Raw genomic sequence first — 20995 nt, forward strand, 5'->3', positions numbered from 1 at the left:
TAATCGTTTCGTTTCAATTGCCGAAGAGGATATTCTTCCCCACCAAGCCGTTTGTTGGACAAGACAGTAAAATTGGACCAGGAGCAAACGAGAATAAAAAAGAAAAGAAAAGAAGATGCAAGTACAAATAATGACTGCCGAAGGTTTCGATCCTAACCAGCGACAGGTCGGGTGAGGGAGCTTGTTTCCAGACACTTTGGAGGTATGATTATTAGAAAAAGTAGAGTATGTCAAATAGACCGTCTTGTTATCTATCGACAAAGGAATGATTTTTTTTTTCTCTCTTTCAATTTGACACTTCTCTGTTTGTATGTGATTGAGACCAGAAACAAAGGTTGGTTTACATTAAGGGGTGTATTTTCCTGTGTACACACAAGGCAGCATAGACACACAACTCGAAGAAAACCCCCCACGTTTTTTTTGTAATGAATGAACGAACAGTCCCAATGAACTCAATAAAACCCTTTTTTTGAAACACTTGTAATGAGGGCCGGTCAAGTCAACTGAACTGCATAGGATGCGATCGGAAAAGCAGAGTGGCAAAAAATGCGAAGATTGGCAGCGATCTAGGCTTCCACTGTTGTTTGTTCAACAAAACAACGCCTGTGACAATCTAAGAGAAAGAAAAAGAAAAGGAAACGTGTTAGTAGCGTCGTAATGAGCTGCAAGATAGGATAGGCAGCGAGAGATGAGGATGGTAGAAAAAGCGGGAGAGTTGGTTGATGAGAGAGAAGTGAGGAAGAACTGCGGAGCGAACGTTGGAAGTTGTCGGAAAGCGGCTGACTCAGCGTTCTTCACAAGCCGCTTTAGGACTAGTGTTGTTTTAGATGTTGCCTTGCTGCCTCAGGCTGACGGGCTGGTTGTTTCAACTTTCATAAAGGATATCTGAGGACATTTACTTTATTTTCCTTTTTTTTTTGATTTTTCATTCATATCTTTTTGCAGCACTCAATTTACTCTATTACTCTGTTTCATACTTCCGAACCAAAAATCCATTGTCCACCAAATAATTCTTCACATCTTCTACAGTAAACTCGCCGCGATGGAACTACAACGCATGTGTTAGCACTGAATCTTGGTGTTGCGATGGCGGACACAGATTGAGACTTACCATGCCAGCTCCTAGTGCTGCATCTGTGGTTGTCTTTGCGAAGACATCCGCAAAATGTGACGGGTTTCCGGCTCCGCTGGAAGCAATTACTGGGATTTTGACGGCATCTTTAACATCCTGTATCAGCTCCAGGTCGAAGCCGCTGTTGCTTCCATCCTTGTCGATGCAGTTCAGGAGAATCTCGCCTGCTCCCATGGCCTCCACCGCTTGTGCGAGTTGTCGAACATCAATGTCGCGCATCTCTCTGCCGCCCTTGATAGTGCATTGATACCAGCATGTGTCTTGTCCGTTGGGGTCTGGGAACGCAGTTTTGATGGTGTGGTGGCTTGTGGCTTCAGGACCACTAACATAAACGCGTTTAGGGTCGACGCTGACAACAACGGCTTGGTTCCCATACGCCTTGGAGATCTGCTCTATTGCTGTAGTGCCTGACAGCTTCTTTCCGCTTTGGAAATATTCCTCTGCGGCAATAACGGCATCAGACCCTATACTGACTTTGTCTGCACCCGACTGGAAATACATTTTCGCAACATCCAATGCCGAGATCTTTGTGCCATCGGTATCCGTCATCTCTCGTATGCCTCCTCCAATTGTCAAAGGCACAAAGACTGTTTCCGATGTGCGTCGTAGAATCTCCAGCATAGGCAAGTCCTGAACAGGACAATTGCGGAAAGACGTTATGTTTAGAAACGTGATCTCGTCTGCTCCCTGCTCGTAATACTTCCTAGCCATATCGACAGGCTTCCCTAAGTTCCTCACTTGCCCCCCAGCAGAAACTCCGCCTTTTTCTCGCACATCGTACTGGTCTCCCTTTGTGACAACCAAGTCGCCTTCATCGTTAGTGCGGACGTCAAGACAAGCAATAACTCTCCGAGTCAATCCATCTTTCCGGTCATTGGGGGCCACCGAGCTCTCCTGTTTCTCGACAAGCTGTCCATCCAAAAATGCGCGAATAGTGCGCAACCCAGCTTGTCCACTCTTCTCTGGATGAAACTGTGTTGCAAAAACATTTCCACGCGCTATGGCACCAATAAATTCTTCTTCTCCGTAGTGAGCCGTGGCGACTGACCAGCCCTGCTTCTCCAAAACGCCGGCTTCGTAAGGTGCGGCGTATGAATGAACATAGTAGTACTTGCTTTCTTCGCGCAATCCGTAAAAGTTGGACGCTGCAGAGCCCTCAAATTGGCTGCCTATCGCTGAGTTCCATCCAATATGCGGTACGCTTTTAACCGTGTCGTCAAATTTGCGCAGCCGAGAGGGAATCAAGCCCAAACCAGAAATCTGGGGGTCTTCTTCTGATCCTTCAAACAGCGCCTGAAGACCAACACAGATCCCCATGAAACGCTTCCCCGACTGGATGTGCTCCTTGATGGGTTCTAGAAAGCCGCCAGATGAAAGCTGCGAGAGGCAATGTCCAAAATGCCCCACCCCTGGCAGGATCAAGGTCTGCAGTCTTCATGAGTAACAGAATACAATTAGAAAAGATGACGCTTACCTCTGCATTGCGGACTTCTTCTGGTGACTTGATCCATTCCACGTCGTAGCCGACCTTGTTGATTGCGTTCACCAAGGACCTCACATTCCCCGCAACATAGTCCAACAGATGCACAGAAGGCATGGCTCTCTCGACCTTTTCTAAGAACTTAAAACTGTCTCTGTATTTCCAGGCTGCTAGGAGGTGTCTGTTCGGCCAGTATTTGCAGATATATATGATTCACCAATCTCAAATCTGGTGAGTCATACAGGCCTCGTCTCGGCAGTCAACTTTCGCAGAGGTATCGCAATCCCGTTTGGGCTCAACCACGCCAGACGCTATATTTGCATACGATCTTTGATCGTTCCTAACCAGTCGTATCTCGAGGATGTTCGACCAGACTCGATATCATAGAGGTATCTAGGTATATAATTATTTTGGTCGGCACGTCCGCGAATATTTTATCCAGACCCACTGGAAGAATAATTGTTCGCCGGTTCGGAGCCTGGCCGCCTATCAGCAAGCGGCTTTTATACATATATAAAAGAACATCAATGCCTAGTCTCTCTTCATGATATGTACATCCAAAAAAAAAAAAAAAAAAAAAAAAAGGGCTGCTAATTTGCTTTTTCTATATTCCCTATTCAGAGAAAATATCTATGTTTCCTAATACTTACTTGAAGATGATAAGCTTCCATGGTGATAGCATCACTTATTACTAGCCTCTCATCCCAATGATTACAGAATAGGTAGCGCGCTGGAGTGCTCTGGATGTTGAAGATATGTTAGTCCGTTCGGGGGCTACATGAAGGTCAGCGTGGGTTTGCAACGTATCGTTCGTTGGACCTCACCGGAGAGAATTGACGCAGATGAATGCCAGCAGCGCTGAGAATTTCCGCACTCTACATATACAAGATGAGCATATATGTGATAAATATAATGAGTAAAAATGATAGAATCCCCACCTCTTTGTCCATATTGTAGCCTTTCGAGTAGACGACCTCGGAAATTCCGACTTGCGCGATCTTGACTGTACAAGTCAAGCAAGGGCACCTACCTGAACAGTCAGCTGTGAAATTCTATAGCTCATGAAAACATCAGAGGTCGCACGTATCACAATATAATATTGCACCTTCCCTGATCCTCTCCCTTCCGGCCTCTAAAAGTGCGTTTTCTTCTGCATGGATGCAAAGGCACGTTGACAGCCCTGCGCCCCCGCCTTCTCCACGATTGCATCGAGGGCCTGTAAAGTAAGACACTGAATTTTCTTTTCGACTCATACTGGAAAAGACCACCTACATCCTCCCTCGTTGCAATTGGTTATATTACGTGGCGTGCCGTTATAACCCGTACTGATAACTCGGCGGTCTCGAACAATGACACAGCCGACTCGTCGCTTCATACAATTGCTCCGCTGTGCGGCCAGAGATGCGAGCTGCATAAAGTACTGGTCCCAGGTCGGTCGTAAGCGCTCATCGTTTGACAAATCCAGCCTTTTTAAGGCTGCATGGAGTTCTTCTAACGATGACGAAGCATTGAACAAGCGAACCTGAGCTCTATCCGTGAGGTAAGCTCGGCCAATTTCTCTGTCATATAAATGTCGGTCATTCCACATGACAAACTTCTCCAAATCTGGTGGATCTAATTGTTGACGCGAACACCTGTTGTGTGTGAGACGCATGTAATTTATTGTTGCCAACAAGAGATCCCAACCCACCTGTCCCGGAACCGTTGCCAACGCAGACTCACTGGAGCATCTACACTCACGAGCAAGAAAAACGGCCTCAGAAGAAGGCGGTCCAAGGTTGTATGATCCCAAATATCCGTCGTGACCCAATGTTCCGTCCATCGTTTTGTGACAAAATCGAGTAGCGAATCGACGGTTTCGAAAACCGTTTCATCTTTATGACTCGGCAGGCTCTTTGTTTCCGACTTTTCTAGGCGCGCTGGATCTCGTAACTCATTCGTTATCGGCAGGGGGTTCTTATTTGCCAATTGGAGCAACTCAAAGCCTTGCTCGCGGATAAGATACTCCGCGATGGCATGCTTTCCTGCGCAGATGCCTTTTGGCACGGTCAGCACCAGATATGCAACTGCAATGTAAAACGAGTGTAATACGCGACTCGGTCCTTTCGCATAGACTTACCACCGCATATACCGATAAGCATGTTCGTTGCGAGTTGTCGAGGTGGTTGAGGGCTAAGCTGGAGCAGCTTCAGTTTGTCCGCCGCGTTAGATAAAGAATTACCCCACCACAAACAAACAGCTGCCTCAGGCCATAACGAACTCGTTGCGAGGTGTGAACAGTTGAAATATTTTGGATTGGGATTCCATCCGTGTACAGAGGACAAGTTATCTCAGTTTGCACGTGAACTGTCACCTGTTGGGTGTTTACAACCAGAGTTAGCTCTCTCTCTGGCTCGTGACTCGGTCTGCTGCCGGTGCCTTCCTTCTTCGTCTATTACAATACCTCGCACCTCTCTCTCTCTCTCTCTCTCTCTGCATAGCACGTACACCACCAGGAGAAGCTGCCCTTAACTATCTAATAATCGGCACAGAGACCATAAACAGCACCCTTCGCAGGGAAGACCGACGGGGCGTTAGCGATCTCTCCAGCATCAGACACAGGGCCTCTGCCTGTGGCAAGCACAGAGAAACACATATCCTACCGCAAATATGCAGTATACTCCGTTTGTTTCGGATATTGAGCTTCCGTTCTACACGTCCCTCGCATCGCAGAAAATAAACTATGATAAGTTGGATGATTCTGCGAGAAAAGTCCTAGGGCTTTATGAGATACGCACCTCAGATGCGCCAGCGACATCATGTCGGATGCAGATCCTGGGAAATGCGCTGAACAGCGATAAGTAAGTTCGCCGATGGGTCTCAGTCCCGATAGTCAGAGGAAAGACTGACTGAAGTCCGTTTGCTGGTATAGCGTTCCATCTACCTATTACAAAGCAGAGGGCACGATCAAGAACTTCAATACCGTAGAAGAGTACAAAAATGCAGACAAGATACAAATACTACAGGAAGCTGGGAGGAAAGTAAGGACTGTGACTGGATGGCTTTAACTCTTCCCAAGAGTACCACTGACATTTCATGATAGATCTGGGATGCTATCGATGATGGCTCAGTACTATCCAACCCGTCAATATTATCATCTTTCCTGATACTTTCATTTGCCGATCTGAAGAAGTACAAGTTCCATTACTGGTTTGCCTTTCCTGCCATCACCTCACAACCACATTGGATTCCTGCCGAGCAGACGAGCTTAGATGCTCAAGTCTCTGCCAGCGGCCCTTCTATTCCTGGTTCCAGGAAGCTGTCTGCCGAAGAGAGCTCCGCTCTCGTCGATGCAGTACAAACCTGGAAAGCTGACACCGATGTATGCCAACATGGGTTTTTCTTGGCTCGCAGGGAGAAAGAGAAATCAGTTTCCGATAACGCTGAAACCACAAATAAAGCTTATGAATGGAAAGTGTCATCATTAGCTGGATGGGAGACGGGGTTCTTCCATGGCTCCAAGTCTGAAGACATCTATTTCTGTTTCGCTGATCCTTCAAACTATCCCAATGCCCCAGGGTGGATGCTACGCAATCTACTGGCGCTTCTGCTACACCGCTGGGGGATTACAAAATCCCAGATACTATTCTATCGAGATACCCAATCTAAGCGGGAGCTTGGACGAAGTTTGGCGGTTACGCTAGAAGTAGATCCCAAAGCTGGCAACCTGGCTCCCAATGAAATGCCGAAAATCACTGGCTGGGAGAGAAATAGCGCAGGAAAACTCACTGGGCGCATTTCTGACTTGACAGCATACATGGACCCTCGCAAGTGAGTTAGATATACTATGCTGCATTCGCGCCATGTGTGAAAGGAACTAATGTGACATTCATTCTATACAGATTGGCAGATCAAGCAGTCGATTTGAATCTGAAACTGATCAAATGGAGAATCAGCCCGGGCCTTGACCTTGATAAAGTCAAAGGAACGAGCTGCCTTCTACTCGGAGCTGGAACTCTAGGTAGCTATGTCGCACGCAATTTGATGGTAGGCTCCTCTTGTTGTAAAACCAGAAAACTTAAGAGAGAGAAGCTAACTCTGGCTACAGGGTTGGGGTGTACGAAAGATTACTTTTGTCGACAACGGATCTGTATCATTCTCGAACCCAGTAAGGCAACCATTGTTCGATTTCAAAGACTGTCTAGATGGAGGAGCCAAAAAAGCCACACGTGCCGCAGAGGCCTTGAAAGAGATATACCCAGGGGTTGTGTCAGAAGGTCATGTACTATCTGTTTTGATGCCTGGTCATCCCTTCACTGATGCTGCTCAAGCAGCAGTCGATTTCGACCGCCTTCGTAAATTAATTGAGGAGCATGATGCCATCTTCCTGCTGATGGACAGCCGAGAGTCTCGTTGGTTGCCAACGGTCATGGGGAAATCTCTGGGTAAAATCGTCATGAATGCCGCCTTGGGTTTTGACACATTTGTCGCCATGCGACATGGGGTCAAACTTCAATCACCAGGCCAATCGGAGCTTGGATGTTACTTCTGCAACGATGTCGTTGCACCCATGGACGTGAGTTCCTTCATTGCCGTCCTCCTTGCTGACATGACTGATGGGGAAAAAAAATAAGTCCATGAAAGACCAGACGCTCGATCAACAGTGCACAGTAACACGGCCAGGCGTGTCTACAATCGCTTCAGCGATTTTGGTGGAGCTCTTCGTATCCGTTTTACAACATCCTGACGGAGCCGGAGCCCCTGCCCCGGTAACCCAAAATGCTGAACGCGGAGACCATCCTCTGGGCCTTGTTCCACACCAAATTCGAGGGTTTCTGTCTACGTTCACCAATATCCCGATTACTGGCAGAAGCTATGATTGCTGCAGTGCCTGCTCAGACCGAGTCGTAGATGCATATAGAAAAGACGGCTGGGATTTCGTGCAACGAGCAATCAACGATAAGGAATACGTGGAAGAGCTAAGTGGGTTGAAAGAGGTTCGGCCCGAATCCCTCGTTGAATATTTGTGTAGCCACACTGACAGCTTAATAGGTACAGCGAAAAGCCGAGGAGAATGCTGCTGATATAGAGTGGGAGGACGATTCGGATGGACTGATCGATGATGAATAAATAATTTTGAGTAGCCAAAAAATTTGGCAATGCGTCTTTAGCTTCCTTGATCTTTAGAGAAAATCATTCGACATCAAGTACCTCTGACCTTGCAGCATTTGGTTTTCTAGCCATAGCAACAAAAAAGGCCTCTCGCGACTCCTATTAGCGCTGGTCAGCAGTAGAACATGTAGCTCAGTCTTGTTGCCATTCTCAAGCAAATGAATGGGATTTCGCATCATACACTACGAGAAGACTCCGGCTTTAGTCTATGGACCTTATCGAACAAGGCTTTGAGTTGTTTCTCGAGTATTTTGTCTTCTGGTCCTTGGTAGAATTTGCACACAAAATGGCCACCAGTCTTCAAGACATTGAAGCTGAACTGCAGCGCTGCTCGGCATAGATCCTAAGTAATGATAGTTAGTCATGACCATTTATAGTCGTCCAGTTTGAAGTTTCGAGACTTACCATGCTTCCAGCATGATCTCGGAAGTTGATACCACTGGTGTTCATCATCCTGCGATACGGGTTACTAAGGCTCCTATTTGAGAATCCTCTGACTTGCACCCAGGGAGCGGACATGTCGCTTAGAACCACATCGACAGTGCGTTCTACTTGTGTATTACCATCCTTCTTGCCCTCGATAATGCCACCGGTGCTGCCGCGCTCGGACGAGACTTGCGACAGTATGCTTTCACTTTCGCCGACAATACGTCCAGTCACATCTGTAGAGTTTCCGTCAGATGGCGCGGGTCGTCGTGGTCGACCACGGTTGGGATCTCGTACGAATTCCAAGACATACTGTTGAACGTCCGGCGAAAGGAAGTTGCCTTGGATTGTCGATACTCCCTTGGGAGGCTGGGCAGGGATGATATCGACGCCTAAAACTCGACCATTCGGTTGCGTACGGGTTACAGCAACCTATATTGCAGGGTTAGTTGGTCGAGTTATTTCAATTTGCACACACTATATGTCCTTCTTCTTACTTGAGACCATGAGCCTGGCGCATACCCCTATTCGGTGACACACAGGATATTAGAACGAGGTGAAGATAGCCAGCGAGTTTAGGAAGCCGAGAAATTAAACTGACAAGGTCAACAACTGTTTGTCCGCCCCGAAATACCCGATACTGTTCGTCAATCTATCAAGTCATCCAATAATGTTAGTCACTACAATTACTTGGGAGGGAGGGGAAAAGCATGCAATCAACATACTTGCAAAAGCTTGAAAGCTGCCCTGCTTTTAAGCCCCTTGACCACGGCCTCTCTAGTAAATATGTCGCTTCGTTGACGAGACTGCCATCGCTTGGAGGAAGATAGACGTTTGAAATTTATCGGCAGAAAATTGCATCGATGGCAAGTAAGGACTGCTTGCCATACGGACAGAACAGTAGGTCTTTTGGAATTCATATGCTCAATCTTTTCGTCGTATTCCGCGTGTAAAAAATAATGAAAATAAAAATAACCAAGAATCGCATACAAAAATAATCGGATTGGGCAGTAGGTAGACACGGTGGAGGCATGAGCGCGGAGTGTATCTGGAAGTCGGGAGCTGGTCGAGCTTGGCCGCGGAGGTTCTCCGAATCTCCGCTGTCTACTTGGCTAAGCTAACTACGTAGTTGACTGTTTTGAGATCAGGCATCTGCATTCGTATTTATTTTCCTGTATATTCGTCGGAGTATATCTTATTTAATTCAAAAGGGTATCATGTAGACTATATTAACCTCTTACCGCGCTTTAACGGGGAGAAAGTTGATGTCTCCCCAAATGCGCGGCGAGAGAGACTGACAGCTTGCGGGCGTTTGGAGCCTGGCTTCAGACTGGGTATCAATCTCTCGACTTTCCTCGGTCTTTCTTCCAGCTGCTCATCTTCCTCATCGAGAAAAGTCATGTCACGCTGCCCGCCAAGGACCTTCCGCTTCCTCTGGTTTTGCTTGCCGTCCAAGGAAGAGTCTCTCTTCGCGGTGGTGCCACTGACAATTGACTGCATTCCTTCATTTCTTGTTGAGAGAACAGAGTCTTCTGCATTTAATGCCTCATGAGCCTCCTCATTATCACTATCCTCATCGGCTCGACCTCTATTCAGGCTTTCGTGGTTCCGTCCAGAACGCTCTACTCCGTCGCTTCTCGGTGATACTCTGGGTCGCTTTCCTGCCTGCCGTGGCTTAGCTTTGACGTGGAGATCATCATCTGAGCTGCTTGAAGAGCTTTCGGCGCTTCTATTCCGTCTGAGATATGGCGTGATCGAGAATACCGATTTTTCGCCCAGGTTGGCAGATGGTTTTTGGCCTTTCTTGGTGATCTTGACTGCACCGGGCGTTGCTATTGTCATAGCTGGATCAAAAGTGGCACCGGCATAGCCCAGTGAAGTGCTCCTATCACTTGCGACACTTTGACGGGATGTATCGCTTTTTGGAAGTCCTTGAGAGATGCGCAATTCACTCTGGTGTTCCTTTAATTTATCCTTTGTAGAGCGCAATTGTTTGCGAACCATCTGGAGTCGCTCCTCCAAAGACTTCTTCTGTTCTTCCCATGCGATTGACTTCTCATGCGTCTCCTGCTCCACACGACGCCTCTCGTCCACTTCCTTCCTGAGTTCTTCTTGTAGCTTCTTCAGTTGTTGCTGTGCTTCCGCATTTTGGTTCTTATTCTCCGAATTTCTATGGCGCTCATATGCCCGTCTTTCCTCTTCTAATTGAACTTCCAGAGAATTGAGCTGTCTCTCTAGAGCAGACTTTTCGGCGATGAGGGTTTGGTGCGATTTATTCTGACTTTGAAGGCGCTCGAACTCCTGCTTCATGTGTGATATCTCTTTCGTAAGAGAGAGGTTTTCGGCGGAGAGTTTCTCATTGTCCGAGACCTTGCGTCTCATGGATATAACGTCGTTCTAGATAATGTTGGTTTAGACGTCTGTGCGGAACTACAATAGGACAAACAATTGAGGAATACCTTCAAGTCTTCCATGGCGCGCCAGTCTGTGCGTGTGGATAGCTGCAACGTTGCCAAGTCATCCTGTGCTTGGAGTAGTTGTTGTTTCAATGTCGTCTCAGCTTGAAGAAGCTGTTCGAAATCGTACTTTGATCGTTCGCATCTCGTCTGCAATACTTCGTGGTCGGCCTCGAGGATAACGCAATCAACGCGCGATCTTCGGGACTCCTCCTGGGCCACAAGAGAACCGAGCAGGGCTACGCTTTTCTCATAGTCGGTCTCGAGCTGCGCCGTCTTGAGAGACAATCCGTACTATATGCCACAATTAGTCCGGTGTGCGTGATAAGAGGATTCGGCAATACACACTTCGCGCGCAGGACAGGCTTCGTTCAGGCAATGGCTGATCATTTTGCAAGAGACGTGGACAACAACGACATTGTGATAATGTTTCTGTTCTGGCAACAATAATCAAGACGCGTCGTGGAGTAGTCCGCACTAAATACCAAAGCGGCAAGCACCTTTCCAGATTGGGGCTAGTGCGTGGGAGCTTATAACTTAGGGCAGCCGCGGCCCGCATTGCGTACGAGGCAGGTACCTATAGGCCACCTCTCCGTTTAACTTCGAGTTCCTTCGTCGTTGCGTGCCAACCCTCGCATCCAGCCTAGGCAGTACCATACCAATTGCAGGCATTTGTGTCTCAAGATGAGGCTGCTTTCATATTTCACTGCACTACTGTGCGCAACCGGATTTGCCGTCTCGGCAGCAGCAAAAAGTGACAAGCTACAACAGTTGCAGGCTCTCTCTCGTTCGGGCGCCGTCGATCTCAACGACGCAACATACAATGACCTCACCGCAGCGCCCCGAGATTATCATGTAGCGGTGATGCTCACGGCCATGGATGTGCGCTTCGGCTGTGCACTGTGCCGGGATTTCAAACCGGAATGGGATATTATTGCGAACAGCTGGAACAAGGCTCATGTGAGCGACATCGACTTGGTCTTTGGTACATTAGACTTCAGCGATGGAAAGGACACATTCAGACAGGTTTGCTTTTGCACTATTACAAGCATAAATTGATCGACCTCCTCACTGATTATCCGCAGCTCATGTTGCAAACTGCTCCCATCATATTGCTCTTCCCGCCAACAGTAGGACCCGGCGCAACCGCTGATGGCACGCCCCAGAGATTCGACTTATTTGGGTAGGATGTCCTTGAGACATATACATTGGCTCCGTTGCTAATACTTTCTTTTTTTTTTTTTTCCTCACAGCCCGACCACCGCAGACCAGCTCTACGCCTGGATTAATCGTCACCTCCCCGAAGGCCCGAAACCCCAATTGGTGCGCCCAATTAATTACATGCGGATTGCGTCGACAGTGACTCTTCTACTTGGCGCAATTACTCTCTTTACAGTAGCATCACCATACCTGCTCCCTATACTTCAGAATAGGAACATTTGGGCCGGTATCAGTTTGATTGCAATCCTTCTATTCACCAGTGGTCATATGTTCAACCACATCCGCAAGGTTCCATATGTTGCTGGTGATGGCAAAGGCGGAATAAACTACTTTGCTGGTGGATTTTCAAACCAATTTGGGATGGAAACCCAAATTGTCGCTGCAATGTGTAAGTGTTTCTGGTGCCGTGCAACTCATAAATTCGCACTGCTTTCGTCCATGTTCCTAACGATTTTGTAGACGGCGTACTTTCCTTTGCAATTATTGCACTGTCTTTCAGGGTTCCACGAATGGCGGATCCCAAAGCGCAGCAATTGGCCGTGATATGTTGGGGAGTGGCTCTTCTCGGCATGTACAGCTTTCTCCTCAGCGTCTTCAGAGCCAAGAACGGCGGCTACCCATTTTACTTGCCGCCATTTTAGATTTTCTTTTATATCGATCCCGGGGTTCTCGCGCTAGATGGGTTCACTGTGAAAGGCCTTTGACGGTTCTCGTATAACGGTCGAAATTGCACTTGTACAATGTCTAGAACGAATTGGTTTTGTTTTTGGTTTATTAATATTTCAAAGAAAACTAGGGTATAGGTGCATTTTTCTTGTGAAGTTCTTGTATAAAAAAACTTTGTCGCAAAATGAATGAATTGGTTCTTGTCGTGCATAATCTTGACGGAGACCCAACTTCTGCGGCATAAATTCTCTTTTATTGGCATAGAAGGTTGGCTTCCTGTATTCTTCTTATATAAATTGCAAATATTGCGACGTACTGATATCAATTGGCGAGCTTCTGCAGTTCGTGGTGTGTGGTTTGCTGCGGACAAGGAGCGGCAAGTTTATGTGGAGATAGAATGGCCGGCCTGCCAGGTGTCAGGAGCAGCAATGCTCCCAGTCAACCTCCCCAAACTACACCATTATCCCGGAAGAGGGTAACATACGCAAATGATTTCTCGAGAAAACATGAACTGAATAGTTATTCATCACACATAATTCATTGACATTTCCAAACTGTCGACTAGACTTCCCACAGACGTCCATCCATAATGGCGTCACACGCATCCCTGGCCTATGGCACAAGCTTCTTGATATTAATTCAAGTGGTCTCGCGGCTCCTTACTTTTGCCTCTAATCAACTTGTCTTGCGCCATTTGTCTCCGGAGATTCTGGGCGTGGCCACTCACCTGGAGCTGTATTACATCACCGCGTTATATTTTTCCAGGGAATGCGTGCGGACTGCGATTCAGCGAGAACCTCTTTCAAGCGCTCCGGCTGACAAAAAAGAGAGCGAAGATGCGAAGATCGACGAAAAAGAAGACTCGACATCATCTCAAACAGTGATCAACATGTCCTACATAGCGATCGCTCTTGGTCTTCCACTTTCCGGGTTCCTAGCTTTCTGTTATCAGTCATGGGCAACAGAAGAGATTCTATCAACGCCCTTTTTTCAAGAAAGCTTGCATATCGTTGCCCTGTCGTGTGTAGTGGAGCTGAGTACAGAGCCCTTCTTCGCAGTAGTTCAGCAGCGAATGCTCTATAAAGAGAGGGCAATCGTGGAAACTATAGCGGCCTTTGCGAGAAGCATAGCAACATGTGCCACCTCTATATGGCTAGCAAGAGTAGGATGGCATGTAGGTGTACTACCTTTTGCTTTGGGGTATCTCTCGTACGCCTGTGCGTTGATTTGTGGGTACAGCTGGCAAATGGTTGCAAAGGCAAAGACGAACCATTACTCGTTCTGGCTCATGCCAATTCAATCCAGGTAAGAATCGTCCTAATCAATGATTGAGTCCTTGAAGTCTTCGACAGATACTGAGGTCAAAGTCCAGGGACACAACACGGTACCTCGCTCATAGATTCTCGCGCAGCTTGCTTTGGTTGGGCGCCAACTTGTACCTTCAATTAGTCGTGAAGCATTTTCTTACCCAGGGAGATTCTATGATACTTGCTACTTTCTCAACACTAGAGGACCAAGGCATATATTCCTTAGCATCCAACTATGGCGGTCTTGTTGCGCGCATGGTCTTTCAACCCATTGAAGAGAGCAGTCGAAATCTGTGGTCAAAGCAGCTGAATACGGCAGAGCAAGACGAAAAGAAACACAAAGCTAAAGTTCAAGCTGCAAAGTCCCATTTGACTGATGTCCTACGAGCATATGCTATTTTGGCAATAATTGCTCTGAGTATTGGACCCGACATCGTCCCGGTTGGGCTAAAACTTCTCATCGGATGGAAGTCCGAGAAATTGCAGGATCTGCTATCAGCATACTGCTGTTATATTCCGTTTTTAGCATTCAATGGGATTACAGAAGCGTTTGTGTCTGCAGCTGTTAGCCCCTCGGAAATGCGGAGACAAGCAGGCTGGATGACGGTATTTTCGGTGTGTTTCGGTATCACTTCATTCCTTCTTCTCAGCATTGCTAAACTGGGAGCATTCGGTTTGGTGTGGGCAAATATCATCAATATGTCGGTCAGGACCATCTGGAGTCTTTCTTACATACGGGACTATTTGCGTCGAAATGAGGCCGATTTGCACACCGGTGATTTCAGTCCAAATATGCAGACATTAGCAATACTTGCCCTTGCAGCAGGTCGCAGAATGATAGATTACCGTCCTCTCGGTGATGGTCTCTACGGTATTCTGGCTACACTTGCATTCGCAGCATTGTCTGCATTATTGATGTAAGTTCACTGAGAGAACTAAAACTGTTTTTAAAACGAAAAGCTAACTTCAAAACTAGTCTATTTCTAGAGCGTGACTATATATTGGCCCAATACACAAGATATACCCGGGCATAAACAAAAGTCTTTTTTTGTACATAGGAAAAACAGAGATATAATTAAGATGTCAGTTAGAAGAAATCGAGAGCCATTTAATCATCAAAAGTAATCTTGGTTGCCGTTTTGGTCTCATCAACGCTCTTGAAAAAGGCTCCATATGCATCATGCTGCTTCTTCTTCACAGTAGTTCCGAACTTGAACAGCGAGTCGGGAACATCTTGCTTTGCTGCCTTCAAGACATTTATCAGACTAGAAAACATAAATCAGTCAAATGTCCATCTTATGGTACTGGCTCGGTTTTCCGGGACTTTAAAAAGAAATACTTACGCTCCTGAGTGGGCTTTATCAGTTTCCGTGAAAAGAGTGATAGCATGGCCATCGGCACCAGCTCGTCCAGTTCTTGGGGGAGAATTAGCTCATCTGACATAGGACGTGGAAATGGAAGCAGATATAATCGACTTACCGTCCAATGCGATGCACATAATCCTCAATGGTCAAAGGGAATGTGACATTGACCACTGTCTTCACTGCTGGGATGTCCAGACCACGGGCTGCAACATCCGTAGCAACCAGGATAGTGACTGCGCCAGATTTGAAAGACGCAAGACTCTTGAATCTATCACTTTGGCTCAGGTCACCGTGAATACCTGCCACTGCGTAGCCTCTCGATTGGATGAGTCTTTCAATTCGCATAGCCTCCTTCTTGTATAGACAAAAGACCAAGATCTTGTCTTGAGCGGATTGCTTTTGCAGTTTTCCTAGAATCTGTACAAGCCTGTTTTCTTTATCTCTGGGATCTAGCACTTCGACAACCTGCTTTATACGGGTATTTGCACGAGGATCTTCTGACGGTTTGCCGCCAACAGTGACCATAGCCGGGTCGTGCGTGAAGCTATTAGCTAGATTTCTGACAGAAACGGGCCATGTGGCAGTGAACATGGCAGTCTGTCTCCTAGAAACGGGCATGGGGCCAATGATATCTTTGATGTCTTGTTCAAAGCCCTTGTCCAACATCCTATCTGCTTCATCGAGAACGAGGAACTTCACCTTTGAGAGATTGACTGCGCCTTCTGCCTGAAGATCTTTCAACCGACCAGGTGTAGCAACGACAATCGCAGTATCTTTCAACGCCTCTCGTTGCTCATCCTTCCTAACACCTCCATAGATACATGTGACTTTAACTCCGACCTTCGGAGCATATCCCTCGAGTTGTTCGTATATTTGCATCGCAAGCTCTCTGGTGGGCGAGAGAATGACAGCTCGTGGGTGGGAGGGCTTCGTCTTCTTCTTCGAGTCGACCATTTTTTTGAGGCATGGTAAACCAAAGGCCAGGGTCTTTCCACTGCCCGTTTCAGCAATGCCTATCACATCCCGGCCATCAAATAGCAATGGCCATGTAGCGGCCTGTACGGAAGTCGGTGCTGGGAAATTCTTGAGCGGTTGGTACAGGATGTTTTCAGGATCTGGCAGCTGATCAAACGAGATAATCGGCTGCGGAGGCTTTTCCTTGTTTAATGGATCGGTGATTTCGATCGTGTTTGATTTCAAGTACTCTTGAACTGTCTCCTCGGAGACTGATGCCGCTGCATTTTTGGGCTCGGATAAACTTGCGCTGCTGGTCTTGTCCTTCTTTTTCTTCTTTTCATGCGAATGCGGCGTATCTTCGGCACGTTCGCCCGACTTTGTCTTTAGCTTTTTCCGGGAATGCTCGGCTTCTTCTGTCACTGTTCTCTTAGTCATACTGAATTAATAATTTCTGTGACCGCAGAAAATAAGTATATGGCCGCAATGGCGGGATATATTTTTTTTTAAAAAAAAAAATCGACGTGAAGTTTTCTTCCCAGAAATTTTTTCCTTCAAAAGAAAAGCGGCAGTAAATAATTGATACTGCCACTTTGGACCGCCAAATGTCATCAAGGCGGTCAAGTCGATAAATCCTAATGACAGCCTCGAAAATTATTGGCTTGATATTGGTGGCATTGCATGGAATTTACCACGTCCATCCTTCAATTGTTGGCCCGGTGCAGTTGTGTTATTGACATATTGAATGAAATATAGCAAAGCTTGGGAATACCTGCTCCGCTCATCTTGTACAGTCTCTGCATTGCATACTGGATCGCAGGTTGTATCTAAAAGACAAACCGTGATATCACGGTATCGTACATATAATCTTGCCCTTTGTCTGATTGCTCTCCAGCAGCTTGTGTGCTTCAATGATCTGGTCATATGGCAAAACCTTTGTGATGAAGATATTGAATTTACCATCCTTGAACTTTGGTAGGGCATTTTCAACCAGGAGGTTTCGCAGCTTCTCTTGGTATCCTTCGTCGCGACTCCGTAAAGTGCTACCTTCAATTCTAAGTCTCTTGAGGAGAATGGGTCCGATGTTAACGCCTGCAGGGAGTTCAGCGCCACTCATCAGCCCTAGCAAGACAATGCGGCCGTCTCGCGCAGCAGCAACCAAGTTCTGACCGAAATAGTTTGCCCCAACGAAGTCAACAATCAGGTCAACTCCCTTGCCTCCAGTGGCCTCCAAAATCCCCTTGGCCCAGTCCTGGGTGTGGTAGTTGAAGCCCGCCGTAGCGCCGAGCTCATTGACACAGAAGTCAATTTTGTCCTGTGATCCTGCCGTGACGAAGACTTCCTTGGCCCCGAGTGCTTTGGAGAGTTGAATACCCGCAATGGATACAGACGAAGCACCAGCGTGCCACAAGACAGATTTCCCGGATTGAAATTCTCCAATCAGGTTCAATGCTTGTGTCGCAGTTATCCAGGTCTAAGAACCATATACATGTTAGCCAGAGATTGTGGTAGAAGAGCGGTTCCACCCTACTTCTGGGACTCCTGCAGCTTCCTCCCAAGACATATGTGAAGGTTTGTGGATGAGCATCCGCGTGGAGACAGATATGTACTCTGCATAAGCACCTAAATAAAGACCTTATTAGACTGCCCACCGGTGGCCCACTTGACCAAGTCTATCTAGAGAGAGAGAGGGAGATAATACGTACCTCCATATGCAAGACCGAAAACCTCATCGCCAACCTTGAAATCGCTCTGCGCCTCAGCGAGCTCCTCGATGATTCCGGAAAACTCTACTCCCATTGTGGTAGGTGCCGCTGGTGGGACAGGATATCTACCCTCTCTCTGGAGTAGATCCATGCGATTGAGTCCAAATGCCTTGATTTTAACAAGAGCCTGGCTTCCGGTTGGTACCGGCCGGCTGATTGTATCCATGAACATCGCATCGGCCGGTCCTTTGCCGCCCTTGACGCCTAGGTAGAAGGAGGATGAGCAACGCCAATCTTATACGAGCGGGGGGACAAACCTATCGCTTTCATCGATGCCATTTTGTCCTGATGGAAATACAGCTGCTGCTAGGTGGTATGTATAGGAGCTGAGCAGTGCAATTGAGATGTCGGGCGAGGTGGGGGATTTTTCTTTTGTCTGCACACGCAAAAATAATACCGATCAATTGCTATAAAGACGAACAGTAAGATGATGTCAATAATCCGTTACTTAACAAACTTACTAGTTGGTTAGGTTAAGGCGGATGGATTAATAATGCGGAGGTTGCATAGTGGGGTCTATTCGATATCATTCTATGCTTGATCCCAGAACTACAGAAAAATTCTTCAATCATGTAGTCTATTCATACAATATCTAGCTGGTCCATCTCTTAGTGCCAGCCTGTCTCTGGCCAAGAAGTTGGGATAAACGTTCCATTGGATCATGAGAGCAGAAGCCGCGGTCAAGATCAACTAATAACGGGTCCATCAAGCCTTGATCCTATCAATAATACATCGTAGATATCACACAATTTGAGCCAACAACATAGAATAAAATGAAGCTAGACAACAGCAATGGGCTCCCCAGCTGAGGATGGAAAGCATGCAACAGCCATGCAAAGCAGTGAAAGTGCCTTATGCAAGACTATACGATTGGATAAGGTTGGCCAAACGTGTAGCTTCGTCCGAATAATTAATCGGCTTGGCATAAGATATTTGATAACGTATTCTGTGACTGCAGTCAGCTAATGTTATGGAAGAAACACCAAGCCTGCACGTACCTCTGTTGTTCGCCATAATGGTCCATCTTCGCCTTGCATCGGAAGTTCCAAGTCTGGCAGTTGGCTTCTTGGAATAGCTCGCTTGCCTCGTACTCATTCTCCGCCTTGATGTTTACCAAATCATCCGCTGTTTTGCCCATGATGAGTCTTCCAACTTCATCAAAGCAATTGAGCCAGAGTTGGCCAGTGTGATCGCTGACATTGATAAGCATAATATAGCGATATTCTGGCTTGGGGTATGTTTTGTCGCATTTCTCACACCGCCACTGACCGGGATCCAGCTCGCTGACCTTCTTGTTGCATTCTGCCGAAGGACATGCGGGATAGCTCACATTGTCTTGTTTGATGTAGATGATGGTTGCCTTTAGAGAAAAGAAATCTGCTTCTTCTGACATACCCAACTGTTCTTCACGGATTTGGGCGATTGTCTTGTACTGATCGGGTCTTCCGCCACCAGATGTAACTGCATCTGACATTGAAGCATGTGACGTGAAATTATCAGACCTTCCTTGTGCATCATACCAGCCCTTGAGTCTGTGGGCTTCTTCGATGTCTGGATCGATTGTCATGGTACCAGAACTCAGCAAACTGAGGCTCCTACCTCCGAAATCGGACACTTTCACGCCCTTGAATGCCACTACGGATTCAGGCATGGCACTGAAATTGGTAGCTACATTACCCCAAACCGTGAGGCGAACAGAGAAACCGGTGTTATCAACAAGAAGTAAGTCTCGTTTGTCGTAGGGCTTATTCGTTGTTTTCGAAGTTATCTGCGATGTCTGGCCAACTTCCTTTATAACCCCAATGATATCGGTTGTAGTGTCCTTTTCGACCGATTGCAGGTCGCCAATGCTCGTGAAATTAAATCGGATTTGAGGGACGTTGTCCTGGTCTTCGGCCTGTAAACTTGTGAGATATCATTCGCTCATACCAGATATGCCAAGGATATATCTACCTTCTCAACGATCGTGTCTTTCTCAAAGGTGAGCTCGTAGTCGTTATTCAAATTTGAAAATTGCTTTTTGGCGATTTGCACTCGGCATGGGCTAGAGATGTAGTAAACAGAGCCCTCCTGGAACATGTCATAGAACATGTCACACTGATCGTTAAAGCCTGTAGCTTTGATCTCCCCGCTATCATCCAGGAGGTTGACGCTGAAGAGTTTCCCCTCCGAGTTACTACGGTGCCACGTTTTGATGGCTGATTTGCTTGTGCAACGTGCTTTTATTGTCCACTTGTGCGAATATGGAGATATAGCTTCGATTGGATAGATGGTGGCATGTGCAGATGATGATGATGATGATGCATGGCGAACTTTGTGGGCTTCACTTCCAACTTGGCCTTTCGAGCCATAATGGCTGTTACCGGATACCGTCGTGGGTGCTGCCCTCTCCTCGTCTTCGGGTTTGGTCTCGAGCGGCTTGGGATCCCCAATCTTTTCGTACTCTCCAAGGTGTGAGAGAACCTCAAGATCAAGTATAATCAGTATCCTCCAAATCTCGGTCAGCATCCTCACTGTAGTTGATATATTTTCCATGGGCATACTTTTTGCCTTTAATCGCATTGGACTGAAATGATTTCAGTTGTACGAGACATCCCTTCCTTAATATCCCGTCTTGGACAAGATGGTTGGCTTCTTCAGAGGAAATATTGTCAGATAGTGCCGGCATGAGAAAGTCGCTGCTCAAGCTTGGTTCAACAACTTACGGGTGGCAATCATAGTTTGCACATAATTAGAAATATCGCTGAAAACAGCCCGATAGCGCTCTTGTCCGTTCGGCTGGGGAGCCAGCGGCTTGATCTGCACACATTGAACAATAGGCTGGCTCTCGGTAGCTCTCGACTCGTCGAAGATCCCACTATCTACTTGTCAGAGACGATGCGGTGGTACCACGGCGAGATAGGGACAACCTGCCTCAGAGACCCGACGGAGATGAGAGAGGCTGGGTCAGTAGCCATCGTGGAAATGAGGAGTAGGCAACGAAAACAAGAAACCTGAGGATGATGGACTGGCTGATGGGCGGTATCTGACGGAGCAACAAAACATGGAGGCGAAGAAGAAGAAAGAGAACGA

The 20995-nt window shown here is 47.0% G+C and overlaps 8 protein-coding genes across 8 annotated transcripts; 3 read left to right on the forward strand and 5 right to left on the reverse strand.

Annotated features, from left to right (window-relative positions):
• Positions 1 to 961: 961 nt before the first annotated feature.
• On the reverse strand, positions 962 to 2729 carry UA08_09113 (Imidazole glycerol phosphate synthase hisHF; the record flags this gene model as incomplete). The annotated part of the gene is made up of 3 exons (XM_020264010.1): positions 962 to 1048; positions 1112 to 2557; positions 2607 to 2729. 3 exons carry the CDS (start codon positions 2727 to 2729, stop codon positions 962 to 964), a joined length of 1656 nt encoding a protein of 551 aa, XP_020115856.1.
• Positions 2730 to 3397: 668 nt separating this feature from the next.
• Positions 3398 to 4753, reverse strand: UA08_09114 (hypothetical protein; the record flags this gene model as incomplete). The annotated part of the gene is made up of 5 exons (XM_020264011.1): positions 3398 to 3487; positions 3551 to 3615; positions 3885 to 4246; positions 4303 to 4648; positions 4732 to 4753. The coding sequence occupies 5 exons, from the start codon at positions 4751 to 4753 to the stop codon at positions 3398 to 3400; spliced, it is 885 nt and encodes a 294-aa protein (XP_020115857.1).
• A 508-nt stretch (positions 4754 to 5261) lies between these two features.
• Positions 5262 to 7721, forward strand: UA08_09115 (Ubiquitin-like modifier-activating enzyme atg7; the record flags this gene model as incomplete). Its single annotated transcript, XM_020264012.1, has 7 exons — positions 5262 to 5452; positions 5524 to 5632; positions 5695 to 6422; positions 6494 to 6638; positions 6700 to 7167; positions 7256 to 7588; positions 7644 to 7721. The coding sequence occupies 7 exons, from the start codon at positions 5262 to 5264 to the stop codon at positions 7719 to 7721; spliced, it is 2052 nt and encodes a 683-aa protein (XP_020115858.1).
• A 217-nt stretch (positions 7722 to 7938) lies between these two features.
• On the reverse strand, positions 7939 to 11035 carry UA08_09116 (hypothetical protein; the record flags this gene model as incomplete). The annotated part of the gene is made up of 9 exons (XM_020264014.1): positions 7939 to 8106; positions 8169 to 8621; positions 8687 to 8713; positions 8791 to 8841; positions 8915 to 9004; positions 9180 to 9289; positions 9431 to 10586; positions 10649 to 10939; positions 10994 to 11035. 9 exons carry the CDS (start codon positions 11033 to 11035, stop codon positions 7939 to 7941), a joined length of 2388 nt encoding a protein of 795 aa, XP_020115859.1.
• Positions 11036 to 11329: 294 nt separating this feature from the next.
• Positions 11330 to 12507, forward strand: UA08_09117 (hypothetical protein; the record flags this gene model as incomplete). Its single annotated transcript, XM_020264015.1, has 4 exons — positions 11330 to 11671; positions 11731 to 11828; positions 11899 to 12254; positions 12326 to 12507. The coding sequence occupies 4 exons, from the start codon at positions 11330 to 11332 to the stop codon at positions 12505 to 12507; spliced, it is 978 nt and encodes a 325-aa protein (XP_020115850.1).
• A 1159-nt stretch (positions 12508 to 13666) lies between these two features.
• On the forward strand, positions 13667 to 14833 carry UA08_09118 (hypothetical protein; the record flags this gene model as incomplete). Its single annotated transcript, XM_020264016.1, has 4 exons — positions 13667 to 13706; positions 13772 to 13837; positions 14042 to 14756; positions 14827 to 14833. 4 exons carry the CDS (start codon positions 13667 to 13669, stop codon positions 14831 to 14833), a joined length of 828 nt encoding a protein of 275 aa, XP_020115851.1.
• A 114-nt stretch (positions 14834 to 14947) lies between these two features.
• UA08_09119 (hypothetical protein) lies at positions 14948 to 18202 on the reverse strand (the record flags this gene model as incomplete). Its single annotated transcript, XM_020264017.1, has 7 exons — positions 14948 to 15104; positions 15183 to 15254; positions 15319 to 16579; positions 17019 to 17631; positions 17689 to 17780; positions 17864 to 18127; positions 18181 to 18202. The coding sequence occupies 7 exons, from the start codon at positions 18200 to 18202 to the stop codon at positions 14948 to 14950; spliced, it is 2481 nt and encodes an 826-aa protein (XP_020115771.1).
• Positions 18203 to 18775: 573 nt separating this feature from the next.
• Positions 18776 to 20880, reverse strand: UA08_09120 (hypothetical protein; the record flags this gene model as incomplete). Its single annotated transcript, XM_020264018.1, has 6 exons — positions 18776 to 18869; positions 18922 to 19474; positions 19523 to 19820; positions 19877 to 20436; positions 20629 to 20780; positions 20813 to 20880. 6 exons carry the CDS (start codon positions 20878 to 20880, stop codon positions 18776 to 18778), a joined length of 1725 nt encoding a protein of 574 aa, XP_020115770.1.
• Between the last annotated feature and the right edge of the window lie 115 nt (positions 20881 to 20995).

This window comes from Talaromyces atroroseus (assembly GCF_001907595.1).
Source record: "Talaromyces atroroseus strain IBT 11181 chromosome Unknown scaffold_17, whole genome shotgun sequence".
Lineage (NCBI taxonomy): Eukaryota > Fungi > Ascomycota > Eurotiomycetes > Eurotiales > Trichocomaceae > Talaromyces > Talaromyces atroroseus.